The sequence below is a fragment of the Canis lupus genome, chromosome 24, assembly GCF_003254725.2.
Source record: "Canis lupus dingo isolate Sandy chromosome 24, ASM325472v2, whole genome shotgun sequence".
In the NCBI taxonomy this organism is placed as follows: domain Eukaryota; kingdom Metazoa; phylum Chordata; class Mammalia; order Carnivora; family Canidae; genus Canis; species Canis lupus.
In genome coordinates this window covers 18,035,018-18,062,000 of record NC_064266.1, presented here as the reverse complement: position 1 = coordinate 18,062,000, position 26,983 = coordinate 18,035,018, and the positions used below count along the sequence as shown (strand labels likewise).

The following is a 26,983-nucleotide window of genomic DNA, read 5'->3' as shown; positions in this document are numbered from 1 at the left end:
CAACTTGTGTGTAAAATTGTTTTTACCATACTTCTAGATTCAATATACTATTGTTTTATTTAGAAGTTTTGCAGTTGTCGTTCTCCTTGTCAAGTACCAGGATTACGCCAGCCTAAGAAAACAAGTGGGAAGTTTTTCTGAAGTATGCACTTAACTCAGCATGCTTTCCACTTCTATCTCCCCTGCTAACAAACACAGTGCTCCTTCTTGGCCACAGTTTCTAATTGTGACTTACCCAGGAGCAAGGCAGGGAAACTAGGACTCCAATTTTAGACCTGGAAGAGAAATGGCCTCTAGGGTCATAATGCAGGAAGAACGCAGATTTGGGGCTGTATACAGAGAGGCAACTATTCTGGTAGAAGAGTTTTGGTTCCAGTTCTTGAGGCCCTAATTTTCTCACCTCTACCTACAGGAAATCTATCTCCCTATTATTCCTTCCAGCCACACAAGGCAATAAATACATCCTTTTAACTTAAAACCTTTGAGTTAGGTTTCTGTTACTTGCAACAGAAAGCATTCTTCTTAATACAAAATCAATCCCAGAAAACATTTCGGGTTGAAGCATACTAATATCTATAACTTACTTTAAGAAGCATTAAAATAGGGCAGCCCCGGTGGTGCAGCAGTTTAGCGCTGCCTGCAGCCCAGGGCGTGATCCTGGAGACCCTGGATCAAGTCCCATGTCAGGCTCTCTACATGGAGCCTGCTTCTCCCTCTGCCTGTGTCTCTGCCTCTCATTCTCTCTCTGTGTTTCTATGAATAAATAAATAAAATCTTTAAAAAAAAAAGAAGCATTAAAATATAGGATGGATCGATGGATAGAGGAATGGATATATAAGGCAAATACAGCAAATACATTAAAAATGTAGACTCTTAAGTATAGATACACATGAATGCTACTGAATAATTCTTTCAAATTTTCTGCATTTATGAACATTTTCATAATAAAATTCTGAGGGAAAAATCAACTGCAAGAGTAATACAAACAAGCCTTATCAGCATTAATTTGGACTTCAAGTATTGATTAAAAGGAGCTACTGTAGGACTATTAGTGTTTAAGAAACTTGGCCCTGATTTAAAGTGGCAATTATTTATTCCCCTTGCAAAACCAGAGACTTGAGGGGTGTCTGGCTGCTCAGTCAGGGGGAGCACGTGACTCCTGATCTCAGGGTTGTAAATTCAAGCCCCACGTTGGGTGTAGATTACTTAACACTAATATCTTAAAAAGAAAAAGACAACCTCTGCCCCCCCACCAAAAAAAAAAAAACTAGAACTTGGAAGAAAGGCAAAAACAAAAAGGCAGGATGTGTAGCAAGGCAATATATGTCATTTTCCCATCAATATCTTTGCTGGAGCAATAACTTGCAATGGAAAAAACAAAGCCAACATTAAAACATGGTTAACCACTGACCATAAGTGACTCAAACTGAAAGGACACATACATACACACACAGGATATGAATGAGAAATACACTGGCATCATTAAATACTTGATGACTTTAATTTTCTCCCAGCACTTTCATGTAATTCATCAGAGCTATTAGTAATCCTAAACAATACCTTTCATTCCACATTATTACCTCCCTGTAGGAGAGACAATCAATTACCTAATCCGTATCCATTCTCCCCTTCTTTTTCACTCACAGTACCCCAATTTTATTTGGGGCAGCGATGGCCCAGTTTCTATGCCTCTAGAGGTAACCAATGAGACATGCAGAAGCCATCATGTGGAAGCTTCTGGGGAAGCTCTGAAGGCAAAGAACTGACTTTTAACTAGGAGAACTGTCCCTTCTCTTTCCACTTGCTTGACAGACATTAAGGCTGGAGTTCTTCCAACCATTTTGTGACCATGAAGCAATGGAATCCACTTGCTAAGAAAAACAAAACACACAGAAGAGGCCTGGTTCTCCCCCCCCCCCCATGACTTTATACCAGAACTAGCCTGCTCTTAGACAGACACCTTGTGCAAGAAAAAATAAACCCCATAGTTAAGTCTTTGCTGTTAAGCATCTTTTACCAGCTGCCAAACGTAGTTCCTAACCAATAGGCCATCTTATCTAAAATGGTTAAAATTGGTGTCCTGCAATTTAAATCTACACATATTTCATGAACTGGGGTTTATAAGACACTTAAACTAAATTCAAGAACTTCAGAAAATGTTATCTACCACAAATGGAAAATATTATCTGGAAGTCTGTTCACGATATTCTGGGTAACAACATCTTATTTTCCATTTTATTCCTTTTCTCCAGCTTTCTCTGAGCACTTCCTAACACAATCTGTTCTTTATAAAGTTAGTTTCACAGGACTTCATTCAGAAAGCATCCACAAATCACTTTCCCTCATTTTTCTATTAAATGCATGCCAAATCTTAATGCAATGTGGGATCTTGATTGGATCTTAGAGTAGAAAAAAGACGTTAGTGGGAAAACTGGGGAAATTGAAACAAGTAGTCTAGAGTACTAAAAGCCAAGTAAACAAAAGTTTACTTAGTAAATTAAAGCACAATACCAGTATTAATTTCTTAATTTTGATAAATGTGCATGGTTACACATTAAGATGTTAATATTAGAGTAAGCTGGACGAAAGCTATATAGGAACACTCTGTACCATATTTGCAACTCATCTATAAATCTAAAATCATTTCAAAATAAGAAATTGAAAACAAAAGGCATGCCAAATGAGCTGACCTCTCCTCAAACTGGGGCTCAAAATCACAGATAAAAGTTTTAAATACCCACATTGAAAACTTTTTCTTTTCATTTTTTAAAACTTGCAAAAACAACAATATTTTAAGCTGTGTAACTCTGGAGGACATCTGTATCTCATTCACTCCCTTCTCTAAAAATGAGAATATCACAGAAAAGCCCAAGAGCTATGAAATACTTTCAAGATACTATAAACTATTAATGCCACCATATTCACTAAGAGATCTCAGCACACAGTCATTCCAGACACAACTGAAAAGGCAGATACTCAGACCTCTACCTCTGGGCCAGAAATAAGACCATAATAGCCTAACTAAGCAAACCCTCTTTGCTTCTATAGGTACCACACCAAGCCCCGCTGGCCAGTATCTAAGCAAGTATATTGGAGATAAAGCTTTGCATTTTCAGATATACAAAGTCATAGTCTTGCTTTGCATTCTGAGTTTTCTTAAGGCAGGGACCATCTATACAATAGCAATAATTACTTCTGTAAATCTGTAAACCCAAAAGAGTACCATGAGTATTTGCCACTGGCCAATAAATATCACCCAAAGAGATAATTTGCCTTTGTGAGGCTTTACTGAAGTGCTCTCTGTAGAACATCACTGTCGTAAACCACTTCTCACCATCTAGCTCACATGATTATTCTCTGAACACTCATGAAATTTAATATAGCCCACAGCTTCAACTCTAATTATTCTCTATTTATTCAATAAATAATTAGTGCAAGCAATATTTCATAATAGCTTACAACAGCAGTTCATATTTAGTGAATGCTGTCTATGTGCCAGACATTGATCTAAGTACTAGGGCAAGCAATGTGGGAAATGGCAATAAAAAATGGTCCCAGGCTTTTGGTAATTTCCAGGGGTAACAAAGAAAAGTCCTTCCTTATGAGTCCCTTAGCAAGGAAGAAATTCCACCTGTAGATGGTAGAGAGGATCTCCAGCACAGGAACCCCTTAATCAGATTGTTTTGCTAAAGAACATCTTCCAGTGGCTTCTTAATAAAGGGTGAGTGGAAGGTCAAACTTTGAGAATTTGCATGTGTGAAGCGTCTTTATCCATCCCTCCTACCTGCTTGAGAGTATGGCTGAATTCTGGGAAGGAATCCATTTTCCTTCAGAAGGCACTGCTTCTCCACTATTTTCTAGTTTCCAATCTTTCTACAATCCCATGATTCCTGACCCTATCTATGAAATTTGTAGATATTCTTTTGACTTTATTTTTTTTAAAGATTTTATTTATTTATTCATGAGAGACACAGAGAGACAGAGGCAGAGACACAGGCAGAGGGAGAAGCAGGCTCCATGCAGGGAGCCCGATGTGGGACTCCATCCTGGACCCCGGGATTACGCCCTGAGCTGAAGGCAAATGCTCAACTGCTGAGCCACCCACGCATCCCTTCTTTTGACTTTATAGCACTCAAAAATTTCATGGAGATTCCTTTTGATCTGGAAACTCATGCCCTCCGGTTTTGAGAAAATCAATCACTTAATTATTTTATTTAACTTCTTTATTTCATGTGGCTCATTTCTTCATGCCATCAAATAACACCCACTAGTCCTTCTTGTTACAAATAGCTACAAACCTCTGGGTCATTACTCAGTTCTTCACATTCCCTAAAGATTTTTAGCTTCTTGGTCACTATCTCTTTTGCTATTACTACTCCCATCTTCATTCATGATAATTTCAGTAAGCACTAAGACAATCTTCCCACTATCCTTACCTCTCAGTTCCTTTACTCCTGTCTTCCAATGATGTTCTCTATCCTCCTTGAGCCACATCCTTCTACAATGTACACATCCAAACAGCTCAACATAGCTGAAGGAAAAGCATACAACCATTCTAACTGGGTCTCACCTTAAATTTATGACAACAAACAGTAAATGGACACTTGTAGTTGCCTGGCAATCCTAAAACATTTCCTTATTCAACTCATTTTTCCCAACTCTCCTGGATGATTTTACACCTTTGCAAACTTCTAACACCTTCTCTATTCCTCATTTTTAGCTGAAGATCTGCCTTATTTAACTGCAAATGCAGAAGTAAACAGAAGAGAATTTTTACCTTCTCGTACCATCAAGCTACCAATGCACGAACATTTGGGTCTATATATTCACCATAGATGAACAGTCCACACACTTATCTAGCCTGAGGCCAACATATCCATTGGTGTCCTAGATGCCATTCCCTCACACCTCAAGGACTTCACCCCTGCAATTGTCCCTTCTTTTAATCATTAATTTTCCTTCTGTACTCCATCATTCCCATCAACTTCAAATGTTTTAGGTGGGCTATAAGGTCTGTCGACCTAAAAACAAAAAGAACTCAAACACCTCTACCCTTCCAATGAGAGCCCTATTACTCTGCTTTCTCTGATAGCCACAGTCCTATTATTCTGCTCTCTTATAGCCCCAACACTATTGCTCTGCTCTACACCTTTGAAACATCATTTTGACTGACTATACCCACTGTCTTCAATTCTCCCATTTTCTCTTGAACCTACTGCATCAAACCTGTTCTTGTCAAGGTCACCGATGACCTCTATGTTACCAAATCTAATATTCTCTTCTTGGTCCTCATCAGCCCATCAATAGTACTTATTATTTGGCTTTCCATGACTGTCCTGGATTCTTCTCCCCTCTGAGGCAGGAAGTCACTTTCCACCAGAATTTGGAAACCACTGCTACACTGTCTTTCCTAGACAGGATATCCCAGGGCTTGGATGTTGGTCTTCTCCATCTACCTTTACTCCCAGGATCTCTACCCAGTCTCATAGATTTAAATAAAAACGTGGGAGTCATCAGCACAGTACTTCCAGTCCCAATCTTTCTGCTGAACTCCAGATTAATATATCCAAACTGTCTATTCAATCTCTCCAAAGAGATATCTGTCAGGTAACTCAAAATGAGTAAGGCCAAACCTGAACTCTATTTTCTCCACAAAACTGCTCTAATTCCAGTGTTCACAGTATCAGTAAATGACAATTTCATTCTTCCAAGAGTTGAGCTCAAAACCAACTATGCCTTCTTACATTATTGTTCCTTCAGCTCCTATTTTTACCTTGGTACTTATTTCTCAACACTCTGTATTTTGATTTGTACTGTTTTTGTCTCTTTCCACTTACAAAGGAGCTCTCTGACAGCAGTGGCCAGCTTTATTTGTCTCACAACACCTAGCACAAGTGGATATTGGATTATTTGTATAAAGAACAGTAAAATTTATTTTTTTAAAGATTTTTATTTATTTATTCATGACAGAGAGAGAGAGACACAGGCAGAGGGAGAAGCAGGCTCCACGCAGGGAGCCTGATGTGGGACTCGATCCCCAGTCTCCAGGATCATACCCTGGGCTGAAGGCGGTGCTAAACTGCTGGGCCACTGGCGCTGCCCAGAACAGTACAATTTTAAACTGATAAACAAGTCCTGAGCAGGATCAGGTCCCTCTGCAGAAAAAAAAATTTGAAGTAGGAAAGCATATTTCAGCTATTTCCACTGGCTCCTTAGTACAAATCAAGATAGTTATTTGGTAACAACTCCAAAATCTCAGTGGCTTGAAACAATGAAGGTTTACCACTTGTTCTACAAGTCAAACATAGGTCACCTGGAAGTTTAGTCTGAGTCCCAGACTGATGGATTAGTCATCACCTAGAGCACCAATAGTCATCACAACAGGGGGAAAGATAGTGGCAAATTATACACTAGAAGCTCTTCAAGTGAAGGAATACACATTATTCCTGAAGACACTAACCAAAAGGAACTCAGAAATCTATACCCAGCTTCAAGGGGGGACGTAAGTATAATTGTACCACATGCCGAGGAAGTGGAAACCAAAAATAGCTGATGGGCAGCATTGATGACTACCACATCCTAAAAAAGCAGCTTCTGGTTCTTAGCAACATTTTAACTTCTGATCTCTATTCCTCATCTGTAAAAATGAACTCTATTGCTAGAAGGGAACCACACACTAGCAAAGTACTATCTATGGGTCTTTAGGAATGTAACTTCACCAGTTAGGCCTGCCTCTTTCATCACTCAGGAGTCAGAGTGCTGCAAAGAATCCAAATATGGGTGACAGGAAAGTGCTGAGCCCATACCTGCCATTCAATGTCAAAGACAGGAAAAGGCTTGAATGGGTAAGAAAAGCATGTTCAGTTATACAGAAGTAGGGTAAAGGAGAACCTCTACTCAATTTCTTTTATCAAAGGTATATAGAACAGCCAAGCTTTGGGGTTCCTTACACTACCTTGTCTGAAGACCAACAAGTTTCACTCACACCACTTGTTTTAAGATTCAGAGTTTATGATTAATAAAGTTAGCCAACATTCATCTAACATAAAAACACTTTTATTTTATTTTATTTTATTTTATTTTATTTTTTATAAAAACACTTTTAAAAAATGCTGTGTACTGCCATACTCCTAGGAACAAAGAAGGCAGCAGTTATTTTAGAGATGGATTTCACTGGGAAGTTTTTCTCCTAAAAGTTTCAAAGACTCATGATTCTTAAGCTTAAAATGATCTGGGATGAACCCCAAGTCTACCTAGAGCTTAGATTTAATGGATGGCTGCTCCAAATTCCAAAGTATCCCGTGCAGGGGCACCTGGCTAGCTCAGTCCATAGAGCGCGTAATTCTAGATCTCAGGGTCTTGAGCTCAAGCCTCACATTGGGCATGGAGCCTACTTAAAAAAAAGAAAAAAGAAGTATCTTGTGCAGTTTCTACCCTGTACAAAGTTCAAATATTTTCTAACAGTGAAAGTGGCTGCCAGAAATGTTAGGACAGATTGGAGTTGGTTACCATAGGCAGCTAAACACTTGGAACACAAGGAATTCCACTGAAGAGCAGAGCAGGAGTTCAATGTCATCTGCTAAATTAGAAGCAAATTAGGACCCTCAAGTGCAACCATGGGTATATAGTCCTATCTCCCCCAACCTTTATTCATTCAACAAACAGAGGTGGAGGAAGGAAGGTCAGGAAGTAATAGACAGGATTTTAAGATTTAGTTCTTGCTCTCCATGAATTTGTTCTTGTTAAAAACAAAAACAAAAACAAAAAAACCAGATTGGCAAGCAGAAAGTTAAAAATACAACGCCTTAAGTACCCAAGAAAAGCCATTTTAACGTGTAAGTTAACAACCTCCTTTCAAGGAAACAACATATCTGCTTTGCTAAGTTGCTAAAATAGAGAAAAAGCAAAACAAAACAAAACAAAAAACCCTCTTCTGTTTTAATGACAGTTTAGCAGCCCCAAAGCCCATTTTTCTCTCTCTCTCTCCTTTCTTCCCTCCCAACAATCTCTGCCACAAATGCTCCTTCATTCCAACCTCCACACTCAGCTGGCGGCCCCAGAACAGCTCCATCGCAAACAATGCCCAGACTATCAAGGTCAGGCCCAAAGGCACTGGGAGCAGAAATCGGAAACGGGTCTTCCTATAACCAAAGGCGCGGGGACCCTCCCCATTATCACCCTCCCCGCACCGAGGCACCCAGTGGCTCTGTCTTTGGCCTCAAGAACGCAGGGTCCACCAATTCCTCAGGGGCTTGGGGTTTGCCAGTTTCGGGGGTTCTGGGCCTCTTTTTCCTATTCATCCAGTTAGTTTTCTCTCCTGCGCCTCCCCCCCAACCTGAGCTTCCTATTGTGGAATGAGGGAGCGTCGCGATGCAGGCTGGGGCACAGGGAGGTGGGGGAACACGCAATAGGGAAGATGCTGTCAGCCCGTCTGTATGCAGGGGGCGGGAGGGGGGCACTCCTTAGGGATGCTGCTGTCAAGGGGAAAGGCTCTAGAGGAGACCTACTGTGAGGTATTATAGGTAAAACGTCTCTGGGTACACTCATTTGGGGGTTTTCTACCCAAAGCAGCTATTGTAGGGGGGCTCTCCACAGATAGCCGTTTCTGGGGGAAATATTCTAAGAGGGAGGGAAGGGATTTACGCATAGAGAACCCACTGCAGAGGTTCTCCATGCGGGAATCTTTCCTGGGAGAAACCTACGGGGATGAGGATGTCATAGTAGGGGGTCTCCACGGAGGAGTCGCTGTGGAGCTGTCTCCAGGGGAGCCATTGTGGGAGCCGCTACCCAGGGCGCAGTTCCCGGGGAAACGTCCCTTAGGCAGCCGTTTAGGGCAAACCGTCCGCAAGGAAGCCATGTCGGACCACGCCCTGCGGCGGAGGCGTCGCCGGACCCCAACAGCCCGCAACCCCCGGCCCGGCCGCCCCTCTGTGGCCTCGGCCCCGCGTACCTGACGGAGGGCGACCCGCGGCCGGGGCCGCCCAGGGACCGAGCGCGAGGCAGCCCCAGCCGCTGCGGGGGGTACACGTCCATGGCGGAGGAGGACGCTGCCGCTGCGAGGGTCGTTCAGGCCCGCGGGGCAGCTCCAGGCCCGCTGCGGCCGGGCGGGGCGGCGGGCGGCGGGGCGTGCCGGGTGGGCGGGGGGCGCGGCGCGCGGGGGCACGTCGGAGGCGGGGGTGGGGCCCGACGCGCGCCCGGAGCGCGGACGGGGGCGTCGGGACCCGCTGGGATGGGGGTGGGCGCACCGCCGCAGGGCCGCGCCCTCCTTAAGCTGCCACGCAGCTGGGCCGGAGGTTGGGAGCGCTGGTCCCCAGGGTGAGGGCTTGCACGCCGCGGCTCCGCCCTGTCCTCAGACCCCGCATCATGGAGCGGGGCTCTCTGCGGCGCCCCCAGCCACGCACGCGGACGCGCCCGGGGGCGGGGCTTTTGTCCGCCCCGCCCCGTTCTGCCGGCTTCGGCCTCCAGCGAAGCCTTCCGCAGCGGCAGCCGGGTCCCGGGACTCTGCGGGGACCGGAGAATTTCCCGCGTTCCCGGCTCGCTTCCCCAGATGTCCCAGGCGTGGGTGCCTGGCTGTTCTTTCTTCACCCGCTGCTAATCAGCTGCGCACCCTCCCTTCAAACATCCGGCCGATCCCTAGTCGACCCCAGGTTAGCACTGCGCGCACACATGCGCAGGGCTGGGGCGTCAGGGGCTCAAGGGTTTCCAGAGGATCCCTGTCTTACAGGTCACATCCTGGTGCGACCTGTTTCCGACATCAGGGTCTAATCCAACCGAGGCTTAGTCTTCGTGTGTAAAATGGGGGAAATACGTAATTTTTAGGGTCATTAGGAGTTTCGCTTAGGCGGGGACGTATTTTGATTTTGTCTTGTGTCGCATATTGACCTTGTCAAGGTGCCTTACGTGCCCCGTATTGACCTTTTTGCAATCAAATACAAAAATATGGAGCTATTTTTCCGCCAAGGTAATCTGAGTTTAAATCACTTAAATGGCAACACTAGTTGAAATATTCTACCTCCGCAACTAAAAAGATCTGGATAATTCCTATGGTTCCTCCAGCAGGTTTAGCTGAGGGGGGGAAAAAAAAGACTAGAAATTAAAAGTACCTATTATTCATTTTCAAAAAAGGGCTTTTCTTGGCTCAAGTTTCAAGTCATGAACAAGTAACCACCATTATTTAGAGATAAATTCGCATCAAAACACAAGCGCTGAAAATCAGCCAATCAGCGACAGTTTCACTCCAGTGGCTATGCTTCCGAAAATCAGCCAGTCAACAACAACCTCACTCCAGTAACTATGCTTCTTCAAGTTAGTAAATCAATGACAGCTCCAAGCTTCTGAAAGTCAGCCAATCATTGACAGCTCCACGCTTTTAGACAACAGCCAATCAGCAAGTGCCTCGCTCCGGTGACCAGGCTTCAGAAGTTAGCCGGGTGTTCAGCAGCCTTGGTGACCACACTAACGGAGCTGGAAGTTGGTGGATAGAGAGCTGGATGCTCGCGTTTCTGAAATACCTCCTATCCCCCAACGCAAGGCTTCTGAAAACATTATGTAAGATCAGCTCTGCCTTTGTTCAACGAGACTGTGGACTGTGCCTTACAAATATAGCTCTCCTTTGCAGGCAAGAGAAATTCATCTTTTTCTGCATTAAAATAACTGAGTTCAATTTTTTTTTTTTAAATCTGAAGTGTGCAATCCTTTAAGATTCAGCTCCCAGCTACCATTAGTTATGAGTTTGGACTTGTGACAACTCAATCTCCGCAGTGAGATTTATCAAATACTACCTTTTCAAGTCTTGGGATGGTTGCTGTTTTTTTATTTTTCTTTATAAAGATTTTATTTTAAACAAATCTCTATACCCAACATGAGGGCCCAGACCCACAACCTGGAGTCTCATGCTCCACTGACCCAACCAGGTGCCCCCAGTTTATTTTTTGCAGTTCTGTGGGTATGTTCACAAAGTTGTACAGTCACCTCAGCCAATTTTAGAACATTTTCATCACCCCAACAAGAAAACCTACACCTTTTATAAAAGCAGCCATTCCCCCATTTCTCTCCAATGATCCTAGCCTTAGGCAACCATTAATCTTTCTATGGATTTGCCCATTCTCAACATTTCCTATAAACTGAGCCATAGGGATCCCTGGGTGGCGCAGCGGTTTGGCGCCTGCCTTTGGCCCAGGGCGCGATCCTGGAGACCCGGGATCGAATCCCACATCAGGCTTCTGGTGCATGGAGCCTGCTTCTCCCTCTGCCTGTGTCTCTGCCTCTCTCTCTTTCTCTCTCTGTGACTATCATAAATAAATAAACATTTAAAAAATAAATAAATAAACTGAGCCATACAGTATAGGTCCTTTGTGCCTGACTTATTTCACTTAGCATAATGTTTGCAAGGTTCATCCATGTTGTAACATATATTAGGATTTCACTTTTATGGTCAAATAATACTTCATTGCATAGATAAATCGCATCTTTCGTATCCACTTACCAGTTAATGTACATTTGTTTTTTTCCACATTTTTACTATTTTTTTAGCTAATGCTGCTATGAACATTAGCGTACAAGTTCTAGTGTGGACATAGATTTTCAGTTCTCATGGTTATATTATCTCATGGCATAAAATTACTGGGTCATGTTAACTCTAACCTTTTGAGAATCTTCCAAACTACTTTTCAAAGTAGCTGCACCATTTACATTTTTACCAGCAATACATATGAGTCCCAATTTCTATAAATCCTCTCCACTACTTGTCTTTTTGATTGATTCTAGCCATCTTAGTAGGTGTGAAGTGGAATCTCATTGTGGTTTTTTTTTTAAGATTTTATTTATTTATTCATGAGAGGGAAAGAGAGAGGCAGAGACACAGGCAGATGGAGAAGCAGGCTCCATGCAGGGAGCCTGATGTGGGACTCAATCCTAGGTCTCCAGGATCAGGCCCCTGACTGAAGGCGGCGCTAAACCGCTGAACCACCAGGGCTGTCCTCATTGTGGTTTTGATCTGCATTTCTCTGATAGCTAATGATATTGAGAATCTTTTCATCTACTTATTAGTCATTTGTACATCTTTTTGGAGAAATGTTTGTTTAGATCTTCTGGCCATTTTATTGCCTTATTTTTCTTTTTATTAAGTTGTAATAGTTCTTTATATATTATAGATACAAGTCCCTTATCAGCTATATGATTTACAAAAAATTCTTCCGTTTCTTCCGTTCTCTGGATTGTGTTCTCACACTCCTAATAGTGTCCTTTAAAGAAAAAAAATTTAATTTATATGATATGCAATATATATGTGTGTGTATGTGTGTGTGTGTGTGTGTGTGTGTGTATATATATATATATATATATATATATATATATATATATTTAAGTAGGCTCCAATGTGGGGCCTGACTTCACAACCCTGAGCTCAAGATGAGCTGAGATCAAGAGTTGGACACCCAACACGAGGCTCCTGGGTGGCTTAGTCAGTTAAGCATCGGTCTTTGGCTCAGGTTGTGATCCTGGGGTCCTGGGATTAAGTCTTACATTGGGAATCCCTGCTCAGCAGGGACCTGCTTCTCGCTCTCCCTCTGTTTGTGCTCTCTTGTGTGTGCTCTCTGTCAAATTTTTAAAACTTAAAAAAAAAAGAATTGGACACCCAACAGACTGAGCCATTCAGGCACCCCTCCATTTTTTCCTTTTGTTGCTTATATTTTGAGGTCATATCTAAGAAACCATTGCCTAATTCCAGGTCATGAGAATTTACCCCCACATTTTCTTCTAAGAATTTAACAGTTTGGGCTCTTAAATGTAGGCATTTGGTACGTTTTGAGTTAATTTTTGTATGTCATGTGAGGCAGGGGTCCAACTTCATTCTTTTGCATGAGGTTATCCAGTTCTCTCAGCACCATTTCTTGAACAGACTGTTCTTTTCTCATTGAATGGTCTTGGCACTCTTGTTAAAAATCAATTGTTACTTCCTTTTTACTTGTGTACATTTGAATCCCAAAATGCAAGTGTGAAATTCATGATGAATTTTCTGAACAGGGAACATTTATTAAATTCGGAAAAAGTGCTTTTGAAGCTATATGTGCAGTATGTTAAGTGTTCATTCAATATTGAAAGTGATGGAGGGGCGCCTGGCTGGCTCAGTTGATAGAGTATGCAACTCTTGATCTCAGGGTCAGTACCACGTTGGATGTAGAGATTACTTAAAAGTAAAATGTTAGGGGTGCCTGGGTGGCACAGTCGGTTGAGTGTCTGTTGGTTTTGGCTCAGATCATGATCTCAGGATCATGGGATCAAACCCCATGTAGGGCTTGGTGCTCAGTTTGGAATCTGCTTGAGATTCTCTCTTTCCCCCTCCCTGTTCCTCCCATTTGTGTGCATGATCTCTCCTCTGGAATAAATAAATCTTTATAATAAAATCTTAAAATGAAAAAAAAAAAAAAAAAAAAAAAATTAAAATCTTAAAATGGTGAAAAGTCGGATATAAACTAGCATATACTAACAGCTAAGCATAAAAGATATGATTTCTTTAACTTGTATCAAAGAAGGTGACTAACAATTTTTAAAAAGTTTTTATTTAAGTTTTCAGTCAGTTAACATACAAGTGTAATATTAGTTTCATGTGTCCAATATAGGAATTTAATACTTCCATACAATTTTTTAATTAAGAGAAATTCAGATGAATATGATAAAATAATCATAGCAGAAGTTATAATGGCTTCCCACACTGCATACTGCCATCAGTCTTTCGGCTCAAATGACAGAATGTATTGATACCAGAAGTATTTTCTAATTCCAAAACAGTAAGCAAGATTTCAAATGCCAGGACAAAGTCTACTGCAATAAAAATGTGATAACTCCATTATCAGAGCTCTAAATGCTTCATCTTTTTACAGCAGCATCATGAATGCAAGTAATGACAGTGTAGTAGAATTTTCCCTTTGTGCAATATTCTTCTTGTGAAAAGGCTCACTTGTAAGGCTCTTTTGAGTAAAATCCCTCCCAGATAAGACTTCAGAAACAAGAGCAAACTTTTGTAGACTCTCTTGCTGAGTTAGGTGTTAATGAGGAAAATCGTACTGCTTTTGGTGGAGATAATACAAATAGAGATGTTGGTAGATGTTTACAAGAAGTGCAGATGTTGTTTATTCAAAGTGGAAAGTAAAGCATGAATGACTCTATGGAAGCTGTTGGCTGTCCTGCTCATATTATACATGAGGCTGCTCAGATGGCAGCTCATGTCCTTCCATTACTTTGATGTAATTGTCATGATCTTGTTCTCTTCTCTCAGCATTTTTATAGTTCAAACTGAACAATTAAGGGATTTTTGTGATTTTTTTGTATATTTTTTATTGGAGTTCAATTTGCCAACATATAGTATAACACCCAGTGCTCATCCCGTCAAGTGCCCCCCTCAGTGCCCGTCACCCAGTCACCCCATCCCCCTGCCCACCTCCTCTTCCACTACCCCTTGTTTGTTTCCCAGAGTTAGGAGTCTCTCATGTTCTGTCAAGGGATTTTTGTGATTTTGCTGGCATTCAGTATTCTTCATTTCTCTTGTTAGAACCCTTTAACAGATGGAATTGAGAGAATCCTCCATTTGTTTAAAGCACTGGAATTGCACTTTATTTTTTTTAAAAGCCCCCAAAATTCTTACTGATTTTAGAAATAATACTTTAAGATAAACCAATTTATTTCTTGTTTGTAGTTCACCATAGCTCCTTAGCAATAGGATTATGCAAACTGAAAGAAAAGTATTACATTGCTGCACCCCATTGCTTAAGGGAACTGTTGAATGTATGAAAGGAGTGACTGATGAAGCAAAAGCTTTCCCTTTAAGTATCAATACTGTTCTTAAAAGAGACATGAAAAGGAAGAGAAATTCTGACTAGACGTGGAAATTCTTTCAGCACTTGTCATGACTGCCTTTTGAAATGGATTTAATCTCATGAGGAATTTGATTCTTTTACAGGGATATTGTTTAATATTCACACCTGACAGCATGGAAACAAGTGGAATCATCATGTATAGTATTGCAGAAGAAAGGAATAGAAATTCATTACAATGTTGTTGTTGTTTTTTGTCAGTGGACAATGTTTTAAAAAGTTCTTGATTGGGGTGCCTGGGTGGTGCAGTCTCAACTCTTGGTTTCATCTCAGATCTTGATCTCAGGGCTGTGAGATCCAGGCCCACACTGGGCTCTACGCTCAGCACAGTCTGCTTAAAACTCTCTTTCCCTCTGTCTCCCCCCGCAATAAATACATAAATAATAAATAAATATTTTTTAAAAAGTTATTGACTAAGAGATGCAAAATAATGCTGAAGAATGGAAAAGCAAGTCATGCCATGAAAGTTGGTATCTGCTTCAACAAACCAGATTTGAAGAGCAATTTTCAAGGTTGTTAACTTCATCCTAGTACATGTTCAGTATACTGGCTCATAATGCTAATATTAAGCATGTATTCTCATTAATGAATGGTCAATAGACAAAAGAACTAAGGAAGTTATATGTGAACATTGTAGAAGCTATGATACAAAGAAAATTAATATAGATTATAGCTGCAAGGAATTTCATAAGCAAATTCAACAAAACAAGGAACTATTAAAAAGAACCAAAAGATCAGAAAAATATTTGAAAGAAGTATATAACTTATTTTTATTTCCTTTAAATAACAAGTACCTCTTAGTATATATCCTGTGCAATAGTTTTATATGAATGTACATATGCATAAACAATTAGCTATAATTCACATTTAACAGGGCTCCCTGTTTTTTTTAATTGCTAAATCTGGCAACCCTTCTCATGGATGATCTGAAGTACTGTATGAAATCCATTTAATGAGGGCCTTTTGAGGGATCTCTGGGTGGCGCAGCGGTTTGGCGCCTGCCTTTGGCCCAGGGTGCAATCCTGGAGACCCGGGATCGAATCCCACGTCGGGCTCCCGGTGCATGGAGCCTGCTTCTCCCTCTGCCTATGTCTCTGCCTCTCTCTCTCTTTCTCTGTGTGACTATCATAAATAAAAAAAAATGAGGGTCTTTTGAAAGGTTTATTCCCAATAATCTTTTTTTATGGAGGTACAATTTCCCTAGAATAAAATGGATAATACACAGTCCTATGATTTTTGACGAATGTATACAGTTGTAAATCATTGCTCCCTAGTCAGGATACAGAACATTTCCATGATGACAGAAAGTTCCCTGGGGCCTCTTTGCAGTCAAATCCCCAACCCTGGTCCCAGACAACCACTGATAGATCCTAATGGCCATAGAGTAGTTTTGTCTTCTTTTGAAATTTATATAAATGGAGTAAGCATCATGATTTGAGATTGATTCATCTTGTTGTATATATCATTAGATTATTACTTTTTACTGATGAGTAGTATTCCATAGTTTGGATGTAACAATGTATCCATTTACTGGTTGATAGACATTTGAGTTGTTTCCGGTTTCGGGAAATGATATATAAACTATAAACATTCATGTTAAGTCTTTGTGGGACCGTATGTTTTATTTTGCTTAGGTAAATACTTAGGAGTGGAATTGCTGCATCATATGGTCCATGTATATTTATTTATCTATAAAAAACCATCAAACAGTTTTCCAAAGTGGTTGTGCCATTTTACACTCTCACCAGTAGTGTATGACAATTGCAGTTGCTCTATATCCTCACTAACACTTAGCAGTGTCAATCTTTAATTTTAGCCATCCTCCTTGGTATGCAGTGGTTCCCATTTCAGTTTTAATTTGTATTTTCCCCTAATAATTAATGATGTTGGGCACTTTTTCATGTTCTTATTTACTTGCTGAATATCTTTAGTTATTAAGTGCCTTTCAAGTATTTTGCCCACTTTTAAAAACTGGGTTGTTTGTTGCTGAGGTAAAGGAATTCTGTATGTATTTTGGATATGTATCATTTCTTGGATGTACCAACTTGCCAGCATCAGGAAAGATGCTCCGTGGTGGTCACGTGGTTAGGATGCATTGGGAACAGTTTCTCCCAGTTGGGAATTGCATTTTCACTTTCTTAAGGGTGTCTTTTGTGGAGCAGAATGTTTTAATGAAGTTTAATCTTTTTTCACTTATTTAATTGGTGAATGTGGCTGGCTATGGTGTCTGGGAGTACGGGAACAGGGTGAGGTGGGAAGGCCTGGACCAGCTAAGAGACCTTGTTTGGATATGATTCCCCTTTCCCTCAATGCCTCAAATCACAATGCTGAAGAAGCAAAGTAATAAATGTTTGAACAGATTAAATTTTGAAGGTTTTTTAGTAAGGTGATTTCATAACTGCCTATGGTGGTCTGGAAAGCTTCTCAGAAGAAGTGACATTTGTGCAGGAGTCCAAAGGATGAGTGATAATACAGAGCTATTATTTTTTTTTTCAGAGCTATTATTTGAATAACATAGTGTTCTAAGCACCTTTCATAAAAACCTTTGTGGTAGCCAACCTCCAAGATGGCCTCCAAAGATCCTCAGCTCCTGTATTCAACCTTTGTATAGTCTTCTCCCACACTGAATCATTTCTGGCCTATGACCAATAGAGTATGGCAGAAGTCACACTGTGTGACTTCCAAAGCTTGGTCGTAAAGGGTATATACCCCTATTCTAGAGAGAGGCAGCTGTTATTCTGTGAGGACGCTCAAGAAGCTCTTTTAAGGGGTGCTTAGGAGGCTCAGCTGGTTAAGCATCTGCCTTCAGCTCAGGACAGAATCCTGACCTGAGGGATCATGGAGCCTCCTTCTTTCTTTCCCTCTGTCCCTTCCCCCAGTGCACACTCTATCTCAAATAAATACATTATTAAAAAAAAAAAAAAGCTCTATTAAGAGACCTGTATGGTGAGAAACTGAGACCTCCTGTCAACCCAGTACCAACTTGCCAGTCATGTGACTGTTATCTTGGAACCACATCTTTCAGTATGTGAAACATACGACTGACTACAGCCTCCATTGACATCCTGACTGCAGCCTCAGAGACCCAGTGGTAGAAACAATCTACTAAGCTGCTCCTGGATTCCTGACCCACAAAAATTACTTCAGGTAATAAATGTTTTGTTTTTGTTGTTGTTACAAGTCACTGCAGTTGGGGGAATTTGTAACGCAACAACAGGTAACTAACATATCTCACTCTAGTTCTAAAAGGTAAGAATTAGGGATATTTCCTAGCAAACAAGGAAACTGAGTTTCAGAAAGGTTAAGTGACTTGCCAAGTAAGTATCAGAGCAGGTTTTTCCCTTGACAAATAATTTACATTTCCATGGAGAAACAATGAAGAAAAATATCACAGCTCAGATAGCAAATCTCCTTAGCCCTCCTTGAACTTTTTATTTTTTTAAGATTTTATTTATTGATTTTAGAGAGAGAACAAGCATGGGGCAGAGGTGGGAGAGGGCCAGAGGGGGGGAGGGAGAATCTTCAAGCTGACTTTGCACTGAGCATAGCGCTGATGCAGGGCTGGATCTCATGAACCCTGATGACCTGAGCCAAAACCAGCTCAACCAATGAGCCACCCAAGTGCCCCAAACCTCTTTTATTTTTCCCCAGTGTTCCATCATCTTCTCTCACAAACCCTCAGTCCTGCCCAACTTCTCCATATCCTGTCATCTGAGAGTGTTCACTAAGGAAAACAAATGCTGACTACAGGAGAACTGAGTTTTGAGCGGTGGCTGGGTGGCTCAGCAGTTGAGCCTATGCCTTTGGCTCAGGGAGTGATCCTGGAGTCCCAGGATTGAGTCCCACATCGGACTTCCTGCATGGAGCCTGCTGCTTCCTCTGCCTATATCTCTGCCTCTCTGTGTGTCTCTCATGAATTAAATAAATAAAATCTTAAAAAAAAAAAAAGAACTGCATTTTGATTCTAGCTCTATCTTTCCACAAGGCCTATTTCCTAATTACTGTTTTCTAGAAAGGGTTTCTAGGAAGAGAATAAGGGATGGGCATTAGAGGCAGAGAAAACAACAAATGCAAGGAAGTGAGAGTTTGACGGAAATGTCAACTTCTGAGGGGACAGATGGACAGTGGCTCACTGTGGCTAGAGATAAACTTCCAGGAAAAAGAGGTGGTGGGGTGAAGCAGGAAAGGAGAAATATGGAGAAACCTATACTCCATGCCAGCAATTTTGGATTTCTCTACAGTAAAAGACTTTAGGTAGGATAAAGATATGCTGTTTTCTGTGTTTTCAAAAGACCCTCTGGTGGTTTAGCAGACACTGTTGGTGTTCCTTGGTACTTACCCTTCCATGTGGGCTAGAGACCCTCAAATCATGACTGACAGGAGTTGATAGATGAATACCCTGACTTCTCACTCCTTAGATAGAATGATTCGGAGGCACACACTCTACAGTGTTTCTCACGGTTCCCCAGTTGCATTAAGTATCAGTTGCCCACAGTGATAACTTGCTTGAGAATGTGCACTTCATTGGCTGCTTTGCTTGCCCTGAATCTTCCCAACCCTCCAGCTGGGTTTTCCTGGGATTACCTCCCCCCCCGCCCCCCCCACACTCAAAATAGGTACTTGCACTCAAATTTTTATCTCAGGATTTACTTCTGAGCAAAGGGAAAAGGAGGACTACAAAATGAAATAGATAAAGAGGTAATATATTGAATGTTTATTCAAATACTCGTTAAAATGGTGACTTTTCCCAAATTACTCTAGAAGTTAAATGCAATTTCCAACAAAATCCTAACAGGATATTTTTAATGGAATGTAACTGATCCCTATGGTCATTAATAGCAAAGTTGGTTATGGAAAAGAAGAACAAGGAGAGGGAACTTTCCCTAACAAATCCAAGTAGTTGGATTTGTTATAAAGCTGTTTGTAGTTAAGATTTACTCTAAAGCAAAAAAAAAAAAAAAAAAAAAGATTTACCCTAAAGCTGTCATAATGGCATTGGGAGGGGCAAACAGATCTAAACATATATGAGACCTCACTGTATAATAAATGAGGCATTACAAAGCATGGGGGAATTGGTAGACTATTCAATAAGCAGTACTGAACAACTGACTACCTATGTGAAAAGAATTAAATCTCTATGTGATACACAGATTAAATCTGTGTAATATACAAAGTAAACTGCAGATAATTTAAATATGAAAAACTGAAACTTAAAATTATTAGAAAATATCTTTATAACTCAGGGAAAGGGAAGGATTTCTTAACAAGACAAAAGTCAGAAATCTAAAGAAAAGGCAGACATATCTGATTAAATCAAAATTTAAGACACATGTACAACACATGGTATAGTCAACCAAATTATCCATCTATACTATAACATGGATGTAACTTGAAAGCGTTTTGCTAAGTGAATGATGCCAGTTGCAAAACACTGCACATTGTATGACTGCATTTTTTTTCCCAAAAGATTTATTTATTTGAGAGAGAGAGAGAGAGAGCATAAGCGAGAGGAGGGGCAGAGAAAGAAGCAAACTTCCCACTGAGTGGGGAGCCCCACATGGGGCTGGATCCTAGGACCTTGAGATCATGACCTGAGCTGAAATCAAGAGTCAGATGTTTAGCTGACTAAGCCACCCAGGCGCCCCTGTATGATTCCATTTTTATGAAAGGCTCGAAGTAAGCAAATCTATAAAGACAGAAGGTAAATTAATAGTTGCTAGGGGCTAGGAGGAGAGCGAGAATGAACAGTCACTGCTAATAAGTACAGGATTTCTTTTAGGGATGATGAACATACTCTAAAATTAGACTGTGGTGATGGTTGCACAACTCTGTGATTATAACTAAAACCCAATGAATTGTACACTTTAAATGGATGAATTCTATGGTATGTGAATTATTTCTGAATAAAACTTTTTTTTAAAGGCAAGACACACACTGGGAGAAAGTATTTGCAATTAATACTACTGACAAATTATATCTAATCTAAAAAGCAATAAAAATGGGCAGCCTGGGTGGCTTAGCACCGCCTTCAGCCCAGGGTGTGATCCTGGAGACCCGGGATCGAGTCTCACGTCAGGCTCCCTGCATGGAGCCTGCTTACCCCTCTGCCTGTGTCTGTGCCTTTCTCTCTGTGTGTCTCTCATGAATAAATAAATAAAATATTTAAAAAAATAAAATAAAATAAATAAAAATGACAAGCCACCCAAATATAAAGATGCACAAAGAACTGGCAATTCAAAGATGCAGAAACTCAATAAACATACATAAGTAGGCTCAGCATCATTAGGAATGAGTAAAATAAAATAAATAAGAAAATAAGAAGGGGGATCCCTGGGTGGCGCAGCGGTTTGGCGCCTGCCTTTGGCCCAGGGCGCGATCCTGGAGACCTGGGATCGAATCCCACATCGGGCTCCCGGTGCTTGGAGCCTGCTTCTCCCTCTGCCTGTGTCTCTGCCTCTCTCTTTCTCTCCGTGTGACTATCATGAATAAATAAATTTAAAAAGAAAAAAAAAAAAAAAAAGTTCTTCATCTTTAAAAAAAAAAAAAAAAAAAAAAAAAGAAAATAAGAAGGGATCCCTGGGTGGCGCAGTGGTTTGGCGCCTGCCTTTGGCCCAGGGCGCGATCCTGGAGACCCGGGATTGAATCCCACGTCAGGCTCCCGGTGCATGGACCCTGCTTCTCCCTCTGCCTGTGTCTCTGCCTCTCTCTCTCTCTCTCTCTCTCTCTCTGAGTGTGACTATCGTAAATAAATAAATTTAAAAAAAAAAGAAAAAGAAAATAAGAAAATTAAAATAATGAGATAACATTACACCCATTAATTTGGAAAACAGTATTTTTTGGGGGAAACAATATTTAAAAGCTTGACATTATTTAGTGTTGCCAGGATATGGAAAAATGAAAACTCTCATATACTTTTGGTGGGTGTCTAAACTGATATACCCACCTTGGACAGTAATTTAATAATATCTAGTAAAGTAGAAGATGCTTGTACATCCCGATAAGCCAGCAATTTCACGTCCAAATAAACTTTTTTTTTAGGTTCATTTTTTTTTTTTTTTTTAGTAATCTCTATACTCAATGTGGGGCTTGAACCACAACCCCCAGATCAAGAACCACACACTCTTCCCACTGAGCCAGCCAGGCACCCCTTAAGAAACTCTTTCACAGGGGAACACATGAAGTAAATCCAAAGATGTTTATGGCACACTGTTTGTAATAGTAAAATGTGGAACAAGGGATTTAATATCCAGCAACAGGAGACCAAATGTGAAATATATATAAATCAAATGTGGAATATTCATTCACTGTTATATACTTAAATGAATATGAATAAGTCTCAGAAATACAGGGATGCCTGGGTGGCTCAGCGGTTAACTGTCTGCTTTCAGCCTGGGGTGTGATCCTGGAGTCATGGGATCGAATCCCACATCGGGCTCCCCGCATTGAGCCTGCTTCTCCCTCTGCCTGTGTCTCTACCACAAGGGAACTATATATATAAATAGATATAGAACTATATCTGTAAATTCCAAAAAACTATATCTATATCTATATCTATATCTTAGATATAGAACTTTATCTATCTATACACACACATAAATGAATTATTATGAGGAATTTGTTCATGCAATTGTAGAGGCTAAGAAGTCTCATGGGCCACCTGTCTAAACTAGAGACAGGAAACCTAGTAGTGTAGTTTCAGTTTGAGTCTGAGGCTTGAGAACCAGGAATCCTGATGGCATGAAAATTCCAGTCTCAGAGCAGAAGACTGATGTCCTAACTCATTCAGTCAGGTAGAAGAAATTCTTCATCTTTTGTTTTATTCAGGCTCACAATGGATTGGCTTATGCCCACCTACATTGGGAGGGCAATCTTTACTCAGTCTACTGATTAAAATGTTAATCTCATCCAGAAACACTCTCACAGACACATCTAGAAGTATGATTTAACCAAGTATCTGGGCAGCCTGTGACCCAGTCTAGTTGACACATAAAATTAATGATCACAATACCATTGATGTAAATTAAAATAAACATACCTGAATTGATACTATGTATATTGCAGCAAAAGTATAAAATCATGATAGTTGTGGGGTGCCTGGCTGGCTCATTCTGGAGAGCATATGACTCTTGGTGTAGAGCCTACAATAACAAATAAGTCCTAGTATTAAACAAAAAAGCATGATAGTTGCTATTTCTTTTTTTCTTTTTTTTAATTTTTATTTATTTATGATAGTCACAGAGAGAGAGAGAGAGAGAGGCAGAGACATAGGCAGAGGAAGAAGCAGGCTCCATGCATTGGGAGCCCGACGTGGGATTCGATCCCGGGTCTCCAGGATCGCACCTGGGCCAAAGGCAGGTGCCAAACCGCTGCACCACCCAGGGATCCTGATAGTTGCTATTTCTGAGACTAGGGAAGGTAAACTTGGTGGATACATCTTCATCTACAATGTTGTATTTCTTTAAAAGAAAATTTGATTTAAATATGAAAAATATATATATTTGTCCATTTAGGTGATTGGTACCCAGGTATTTATTATATAAATCTTTGTTTTTACCAAACACTTCAGTATGAAAATATAAACTCCCTAAAGAAAACGGACAAATGATACAAACAGGCGGTTTACAAAGGAAGAAATACAAATAGCTAAAAATACCCACCAAAAACAAAAGATGAAAACATATTCAACCTGACCAGAAACCAGGAAAGGAAAATTAAAACAAGAAGATGGATTTTGCTTATAAAATTAACTTATCCTAAAAAAAAAAAATAAAAACCAGTATGGAGAATTGAATTTTCTGATGCCTGCTGAATGGAGTGTAAATGGGCACAATCTTTCTGGAGGGTGCTTTGGCAAAATATATGTAGCAGGTTCTCAGATCCATTTTCAATTTGGCTTGAATGTTAGACTAGGGTTACAATATGCTGTGAATAAGTTTTAACCTGTAAAAGTTACCCTGTAAAAGTTAGAAGTACTAAAACAGTAGTTTAACCTGGGTAGAAGATTGTATCTTCCTATATTGAAGGTGTGGTAGCTGTAGGTCATGGCAGTCTGAGGAACCAGGGCCCCTTCTAAGTTGCGGTTCTGCGGCATTCATTTCTCAGGTCACCTTATGGTGTCTAATGGCTGTGTCGGTACCAGCCATCAAATGTGCATTCAAGGGCGCCTGAGTGGCTCAAGTTAGTTAAGCAGCTGCCTTTGGCTCAGGTCAGGATCCCAGAGAGCTGGGATTGAGCCCTGCATCAGGTTCCCTGCTCAGCGGGGAGTCTGCTTCTCTGTCTACCCTTCTTGCCTGCTCATGTTCTCTCTCTCTCACGCTCATTCACTGTCTCTCAAAAAAAAAAAAAAAAACAAAACAAAAAGCCCAAACTTCAAATATGCATCCAATCCAGCAGAGTGGAGGGAAGGACAAAAAGGAGCAAAGGGTGACACCAGCTCTCTCCTCAGGAAGCTTCCATATGACAGTTTGCTTTCATGTGATGTCCAGAACCTAGTTATATGGCCATGCCTAGTTAGAAAGGAGTATGAGAAATTGAATTTTTAATCTGGATCAGCAAGATTATCTTGTTCATTTTTCTTTTTGGTAAAGGAATGGGGAGAATGGAAAGAAACAGCAGTATTTGCTATGAAACATAGAAAGAAAACAAAGTGATTTTATTTTGATATGGCCTTTCACAGGCCATGTATTAGAGATGATGTTGTGCCCCTGCCAGATCCCCTTAACCTAGCTAGCACACACAACTCCTAGTTGCTGAATTTTGACCTGGGATCATAGCTGCACACTTCTTCAGAGAATTGCCGTTGGTCTATAGCTGCCACCTCACAAAGAAATGCCTGGGAGGTTAAACTCGCCCCAGGAAGAGGGAGACAACCTATGATGTACTGACATAGGGGTAAAAAAAGCCTAGCTCTGGCCTCAAAGGGGATAACTTGATGGTATGATTCTCACTCCAGAGCTCTCCTGTGGAATTAGGCTGAAGCCAGTCTCCAGTTGACATTCCACTCATCAGTCTCTCCCTGATACATTCTTCATTCCTGATCTTCCTCCTTCCCCCTGTTTATCCTTGTCTTTTCTCCTGACATGTTTCTTCTGAGAGTACTTTCCTTGATACATTCTTCATTCCTGATCTTCCCCCTTCCCCGTTTATCCTTGTCTTTTCTCCTGACATGGTTCTTCTGAGAGTACTTTCTCAGTAAATTAGGTACAAAAATGCCCACTTCGACTCCGGCGGCTCCACGCTGAGTGCAAGTAACAGAATCACCATGATTCTTCAGAGGCTCTTCAGGTTCTCCTCTCTCATTCGATCTGCAGTCTCAGTCCATTTGAGGAAAAACATTGGTGTTACAGCAGTGGCATTTACCAAGGAACTTGATCCTGTACAGAAACTCTTCGTGGACAAGATTAGAGAATATAGAACTAAACGCCAGACATCTGGAGGACCTGTTGATACTGGCCCAGAGTATCAGCAAGACCTGGAGAAGGAGCTTTTTAAGCTTAAGCAAATGTATGGTAAAGCAGACATGAATACGTTCCCTGACTTCAAATTTGAAGATCCCAAATCTTGGACAAACCCGTCATGAAGAAATAATGTAAAATTTATTTGGCAATTTGTCCTGGATTAGTTGTACAACTGGATCAGAATAAACATGTTTCATAACTGTCAAATGTTCAGAGAACTGTCAAATGTTCTTTTAATTCTGGTTCCAAATAAATTATTTGGTGATGTTGGGTGAAAAAAAAAAAAAAAAAGCCCACTTCAAGTTCTGTTTTTTGGGGAACTTGACCCAAGACAAGTCTCATCTACTGGATAGCAAGAAAAAAACAGTCTAATATAATTATCTGGATAGTTCTTTTAGGTAATGCCTAGTTCCTGTAATAGAATGGATTATTATTCCCAATTATTTATTCCCTCCCTGGCATACATTATTCATTCCTTTGCCATGGACTTTGGACTTGGCTGAGACTTACTTTGGCCAATGGAATGTTAGTAGATATGGTATGAGAAAAGAGGCTTTAAAGATTTTATTTATTTGAGAGAGAGAGAGTGAGAGCATGGGAAGGGGCATATGGGGAGGGAGAGGGAGAGAACTCTGCACTGGGGGCTCCATATCATGATTCTGAGATCATGACCTGAGCCAAAACCAAGAGTTGGACCTTAACTGACTGAGCCACCCAGCCACCCCATGAGAATAGAGGCTTTATTTTTAAAGATTTATTTACTTTAGAGAGAAAATGAGCACGAGTGAGAGGGGCAGAGGGAGAGGGAGTGAGAATCCTAAGCAGACTCCAAGCCAAGCAAGGAGCCTGACATGGGGCTTGATCTCACAACCCTGAGATCAGGACCTGGGCAGAAACCACAAGGGTCAGACACTTAACAGACTGGGCCACCCAGGTGCTCTGAGAAGAGGATTTAAATGTGAGTATAGTACGGCTTGGCCTTTTGCAATCCTGTCTTCTGTCACGAGAAGAGCATATCCTAGTAACTGCTAGTCCCATAATGAGGAGACTTGTGGAACCTACTTGAATTGTACCCATGGCCTGGAGCCAACTCCAGTTGATTCTAATTGAAGCAACAGAGCTGCAATGGAACCTCAAACCTATGAATCTAAGCTTGTTCAAAGTCATTGGGTTTTGAGATAGTTTGTTATAGAGTAGAAGCATGACTAAAAGAATCTTTTTAGGAATTAAAGTTCAGATTCTTAAGTTTTCTCATCCATCCTGTTCTCAAAGAAGACATCTGGGTGACCAAGGGGAAGTGGACTTATCTTCTACCTGCTGGCATCCATAGCTGATAAAACCCATTTTCTTTCTCAGTTTGAGCTGGGTCTGATGACTTAGCATCTCATTGGCTTTTGCTTGCCTTTTGGACACTTCTGAGTCCCTGTCCTGCCTCCTCTGCCCCCTCCTTAGTGATCAGTCTACCCAGAAGCCCCTGCTTGCTGCTCCATGACAGACCCCCGGGCTCTTAGCTAGCATTTGCTTCACCAGGGATCATGGGAATCACAAGAGCCCAGTAAAAGCCGTATCCCTTCTTGGCCCCTTTACACACTGCCCTTGACCAGGTTCAAGAATCACTTTTCTACATGGCTTTCTCCTAGAACCCCAATGTGGGAT

At 41.0% G+C, this 26,983-nt stretch overlaps 1 protein-coding gene across 5 annotated transcripts in view; it reads right to left on the bottom strand.

Moving 5' to 3' along the window:
* The window catches only part of DNAAF9 (dynein axonemal assembly factor 9), a 190,207-nt gene that overhangs the window by 132,119 nt on the left and 31,105 nt on the right, over positions 1 to 26,983 (bottom strand). For 3 of the 5 annotated variants that reach the window (XM_049100734.1, XM_025469461.3, XM_035706102.2), the window contains exon 1: positions 8,951 to 9,115. In XM_049100734.1, the coding sequence (XP_048956691.1) occupies positions 8,951 to 9,033 (83 nt within the window). In that variant the 5' untranslated portion in view covers positions 9,034 to 9,115. Of the gene's footprint in view, positions 1 to 8,950; positions 9,119 to 22,905; positions 23,009 to 26,983 lie in introns of those variants that run through there. The other 2 variants (XM_049100735.1, XM_049100736.1) reach the window with 2 other exon arrangements.